General features: G+C 43.0%; 1 protein-coding gene across 1 annotated transcript in view; it reads left to right on the forward strand.

Annotated features, from left to right (window-relative positions):
• ldlrad3 (low density lipoprotein receptor class A domain containing 3) overlaps positions 1-6,000 on the forward strand; it is a 53,863-nt gene that overhangs the window by 24,887 nt on the left and 22,976 nt on the right. Inside the window, exon 3 of the mRNA XM_035520653.1 lies at positions 4,765-4,890. Within this exon, the coding sequence (XP_035376546.1) occupies positions 4,765-4,890 (126 nt within the window). The remainder of the gene's footprint in view (positions 1-4,764; positions 4,891-6,000) is intronic.

The raw sequence follows: 6,000 nt of genomic DNA on the forward strand, positions 1-6,000 counted from the left end.
GCACTATAGCATATCACTGGTGGAGACTGCCTGGGTTGAGTGAGTCTGAGTGAGTGAGTGCGTCTGTGAGTCAGAGCGCGCATGTTTGTGATTGTTTTATAGCTTAGCTCAATGCTTCTTTAAATTCTGAATGTGAAAAATGAGGTTTCTTAATTGGAGAGGGCCGTCAGAAGCCTAGATGCTTAATGGATGACTGATCAATGAGCCAATGTAATTAATACCAAAGAGTAGGAATGGAATATTGATCAGGGTCCCAGTCTCTCCCTGACTTGCTCTCTCTTTATCTCTTTTTCTCTCTCTTTTTCTCTCTCTTTATCTCTCTCTCTCACACTGTCTCTTTGGTCACGGCCCTGTGCTGTCTCCTCCCCATCTTACAGAGCTGAATAAAAATTAGATATATAAATAAAATGAAATATTCCAGATGCATAATATCCATTAGAATACCTTGTTGAATAACGATATTCAAATAACAGATTTTGCTGAAGGCTGCTTTTACAGATATCAGTTTGTGTGTGTGTGTGTGTGTAGATATATATATATAATATATATATATATATATATATATAGATATAGATATATAGATATAGATATATATATATATATATATATATATATAGATATAGATATAATATATATATAGATATAGATATAATATATATATATATATATAATATATATATAGATATAGATATAATATATATATATAATATATATATAGATATAGATATAATATATATATATAATATATATATAGATATAGATATAATATATATATATATATATATAGATATATATATAGATATAGATATAATATATATATATATATAGATATAGATATTATAGATATAATATATATATATATATATACATATAGATATTATAGATATAATATATATATATAGATATAGATATTATAGATATAATATATATATATATATATATATATATATATATATATATATATATATATATATATATATATATATATATATATATATACACACACACACACAATTCTCACAAGTAATAAACATGAATCTTCTTGTTGAATATCACTTCTACATCTCTAGCTGTGAAGAGCATTGGGTGCAGCATTCACCCAAATTTTAAATATAATTGTTCAACAAGCTTTTCTATAATGGATATTATACACATTGTATATAGGAAGAATATAAGAATATTTGCAATATCAGTTCCTTACCTGGGGGCCAGTTCTAGCTGTGGCCAACCCTTTGCTAGAACAACATTACAACATTGCCGCTCCCTCTCCGTCACTCCGTGCCGGGGTGGGCGAGCCTCTTCTCACCGTGCCTGCTGTCGGCCTGGCTCCACTGCACCCGTGCAGGGCAGAGGAAGCAGCTCGGCTCCCCTCTGCTGTGTTTTCTCTCACTCTGTTTCTCCCCTCTTTCTCTCCTGGGGCCCTTCTCTCTCTTACTCTCGCATGCCGTGCATGAATTTGTCTGTCTGTTCTGAGCACGCTCGGTTCGGGATCCCCAGAGAAGGCACTTGATGATTGTCAGAGTGCTGTGAGTCAGTGCCGCAGGGACCCTGTGTCTTACCCCAGCCTCGTGCTAGCTGCTACCTTTGAATGCTCCCAAAAGTAAGTAGGTGGAAACCTCGAGGTCTACAGGCTTTGGGTCAGTGCTGGCTGAGCTCATGGGCTGTGAGTGCTACACCGCTGCTCACTGGGAGTTTATGTATGTTGTGAGGTCATATATATTTTAGGATCAGACATCAGTTCTGCCTAAGGGGAACTGCTTTTCTTCCTACAGTGTTATCACTTTTCTAAATAAAACATGAAGGCTTCGTTTTTGTATTGGGCGCAACAGAAATATATGCAGAAGCAACTTTTTAGTTTTTTTACTTGGATTGATGAATGGTTTCTCAAAAGCATGTTCTACTTACAAGGTCTTTCCTTGTCTCAACTGGCAAATTTATTCTGAATAAGACAAAGTCAAGAGCATTCTAGCTATTATGTGGTAATTCCTCAGGTGGATTGGGTGTGTGGTTCGCTCGTGCCCATAGTGTCTGCAGGACTTGTGAACTACACCCTTTCCTAGCGGGTGTTAGGTGTGTCTTTCACTGGCCTCAGGTGGAGCTGCTTTTCCAGGGAGAGGATAAGTTCCTCTGTGGCTTCTTTTCAGCTCTTGGCGTTTCATCCTTGAGGCTACGTCACCCTTGGCTGGCTCATTAGGGCGCTCGACTTTTCAAAAGCTAGTTTAAGGCACTGCCTTTAAAAAGCCCCGTTTAAAGGCGATCTACTACGCTTTTCCCGTTCCTTCAGTGCGTTATGTGACTTTCCGCAGATGTAAACAGTCTGCAGAGTTACAAAGTAACTCTTTTTCCCACTTTTCTCAGCTGCCTGGAACAACCCATTGGGGGGCGGGGGAGCTTAAACACACGGCTGCTCTAACAGTGCGATTGAATCGAGATATACGATATTTTCTTTTTTTTAATTTTAATGTGTTTTTGAAAAATGTAAGCATGTAAATGCTAGTAGACCCAAAGAATAAAATTATGAACACTGAAAATGGGCATAACGCACCTCCTGTAAGTGATGTTAACTTGACCTGGCTTGACCTGACCTATTACATTTACTGATGTTTTCTTGTCTTTCAGCTGAAGTTCTATAAAGGATGTACATAAAACAGTACTGAACTGGTGTAGTGAATAATGTAGCCATTGCTATGTTTTGACCTGTCTGGTATCAGTAAGACTGCAAAACCTGAATGTAAACTGGAAACTGTTGGTATGTCATGCACCATTGACTTCGCCATGGTATTGTATTCAAGAAATCAATTACTTTCCAGTGTAATTCTACATGTGGTCTTTCAGTATCGTATTGCATAAACAGTTGTTCATTTAATGTGATGTGTACTCTTGCAAAAACTCAATAAAAAATTAAATCATATGCATAAACTTGACAGCAAGGATTCAGGGGGGAAAGTAGTGTGTTAAATATTTAAGAGCGTGTTAAGATGGGTGGGTCAGGAACATCTTATTTTTCCTTTTGCTTACTTTCTGTTCTTTTCTCAGTTTTGCAAACCTAAGTCTGCTGCGCTCCTCCCGTGTGGAAGGCAAGGCTCTGCAGGAAGGTTCCTGGGTTATTAGGATGCTGTGAGGTTCTCCACCGCCGTGTTCGCTCTTTTGCCTCTTATGTCCAGTGTCCGTGAAATTACAGTTAATTCTGCTTTTCACCCAATCCTCTCAGTGCGAGCAGAGGCTCCTGCGAGCGTGCGTGCAGGTGTTGCGCCTCGGCTGACGGCCAGAGGGAAGACGGTGAAGACGAGGCATGGCCGGGTCTGCCCCGGACTGCCCTCCCGAGCCGTCGGGCTTCACTGCTCTACTTGCAGCGCTTCGGTTTAATTACATTTTGCATTTGCTGCAGGACAAAAACAAAGGAATATTAAAGAGGAAGCAATGTTTTGTGATCAGCATATCATTAGATTGCTACTGTCTCCAGACATACTGCACAGAGTGGGGAGGGGAGCGAATGCTTAATGATTTTCCACTTTTCTTGTTTTGCCTTGTCGTCTCCTCCAATTTCACCACATATGGTAATGAAACGATGTGCAATTAAAATCCCTAGCAGTTAAAAATAACACATGCATATGCGCCATGTGTTTGGCCGTTCGGAGATTCTTTCATTCGGTCCCTCTCTTTCTCTGTCCTGATCTCTCACTTGTTTCGTCTCTTTCTCTCTTCTCTGTCTTTGAGATGATGAAAGAAGGAACAGGGGTGGCTTTAGAGATCAACTCCGCTCACAGGCCTTTTTTTGCTCGCGGTACCGCCAGCTCTTTGAGAGTTTAAGTCATGATATGACCTTTTAGCTGCAGCCCACATTTGCTGTTACCGCTGTTTTTCCACAAGCTGCCCGTGAGAAGCCCGGAGGACAATGTCTTTGTTTATCCGCTGCCTCGCAGACGAAGGCCCCGGTGTCTGCTCTGGCACCTTCCGCCGTTTCAGAGGCGTCCATGCCCAGAAGAATGGCTGTAGTGTCAGGGCTGTTGGGTACATTTCCAAGGCCAAAGTATAGGCCACCCTGTCTTATCTATTAGGCTTTAACTGTCAAGGTGATTACTTTCACAAAGAAGTATCTAATTTATTAAAACCTTTTTTATATTCTTGTGAGACATTGAATTCCTTGTGCTGCATATAGAAATGTCTCATTGCATCCCTCCACGTGTTTAAAGAATGGTGTTAAAAGCCAGTAAATTAAAGAAGGTCAGAGAGATTGATTAGGTGTTGCGTGTCTCGGTCTAAAGTTAAATTGATGTAGGTTTTCCAGGCAGTCTCTCTCACTCGTGGGGGCTCTACAGGAGCAGTGCACTGTAGATTTTGTCATTGCCTTTCACGCTGGACACTTGGGTTCCGCGACTCTTCCTTACTTATCTGCCCAAGACTGCTTTTAATGAACAAGGCTATGCGCTCGGCCTGCGTAATCAGCCCTGCGCGGGGGCCGGTGCCACGGACCGGCCACTGTAATTCCCGCGCGGATTACACGCCGCTACCTGAAAGAGCAGCTCCCAGCTGCATGCGCAGTCCCATAAATCACCCGGGGCGGTTTTATTACCGTACCACGTAGGCCGTGTGGATAAAGCAGGCGCCAGCTGTTTGGGGGTTCGGTTCTTCTTCTATTTTAGTGTCCTGCACATAGAGTAGCTGTTGAGGCCTTTGCGCACGGGGCTGTTTTTGCATGCCTGCACGCCGCACGCGAAGGTTGAGAGTCTGCTCACCTCCTCTGTGGTCGGTCTTCCCTCGCAGCGAAGGTGCGGTCGAAGTGTGCCCCTACGTTCTTTGCCTGCGCCAGTGGCCTGCACTGCATCATCGGCCGATTCCGCTGCAACGGATTCCGGGACTGCCCCGACGGCAGCGATGAGGACAACTGCAGTGAGTACCCGCCGTGACACGCCACCCAGCACCACCCTGCCCCACATGGCGCCGGCCGTACAGGCCTGACGGGCCAAGGGCCAGTGAGAGTACATGTACCTTCATGCCGATGGCATTTAGGAGACGTTCTTATCCAGAGCAACTTATTAATTCTCTAGTCATAAAAGTAGCTTAGCTAGCACAAATAGGTTAGAGTCCAAAAAATAACCGAGACTCTGCGGGAGTGTCGGTTCCGAAACCTACGACGACTGCCAAAATACAATGCAGTACAACACAACACAATTCAAGAGCAATTACTAAACAAGTAAGGTCAAGTCAAATTAAAAAAAGCTCCTTACAAGTGCACAATTATGTTACATTGGTTTCAAAGATATGTCTTCAGTCGACATCTGAAGCAGGGACTGTTGGGAGAGTTCACTCCACCAATTGGGTGACGAGATGGAGAAGAGTCTTGATGGTTGTCATCCATTAATCTTGAAGGATGTTCAGTCAGGCCAGGAAATACTTGAAGCTCAAAGACCTCAATGTACAGAAAGGGGTTTTGTCCACTGGGCCTGATGGCAAGGAAGACCTTCCAGGAGAGAGTTGCAGTTGTCAAGCCTGGAGATGACAAGAGACTGAACAAGCATCTTGCTGGCCTCCCTGGAGAGAAAAGGGCGAATTCTCTGAATGTTGAAGAGGAAAAATCTGCATGACTGGGGAAAGTTTGTGACATGATCCAAGAATGACAGCTGGTCGCCCACAATTGCACCAAGGTTTCGTGCATTCTAAGGTAGAGGCATCAAGGTGTTCTCAAAAGAGAGGACAAGATCCCTGCGAGGACCAGTTGCTTTGGGGATCAGTAGCAACTTTGGTCTCGCTTTGGGGGCGGTGGGCTACCATCTATGATGAGATGAGGAGATGGAAACCTGTGTGTCAGAAGATGGATAGGATAGGATTAGTAGCTACAACCCCCCCCCCCCCCCCTTCCTATTATAACAGAACAGATCGCTGTTGTGCCAGAACCAAGCAGGTTCATCCAGATGAGAACAGGCTCAGGAATTCGCATCTGTGCATTACTGCCAGTTCTGTTCAGAGCAAAAATATATATCAGTATATCACTACCTGTGC

This window comes from Electrophorus electricus, chromosome 2 (assembly GCF_013358815.1).
Source record: "Electrophorus electricus isolate fEleEle1 chromosome 2, fEleEle1.pri, whole genome shotgun sequence".
Classification (NCBI taxonomy): Eukaryota; Metazoa; Chordata; class Actinopteri; order Gymnotiformes; family Gymnotidae; genus Electrophorus; species Electrophorus electricus.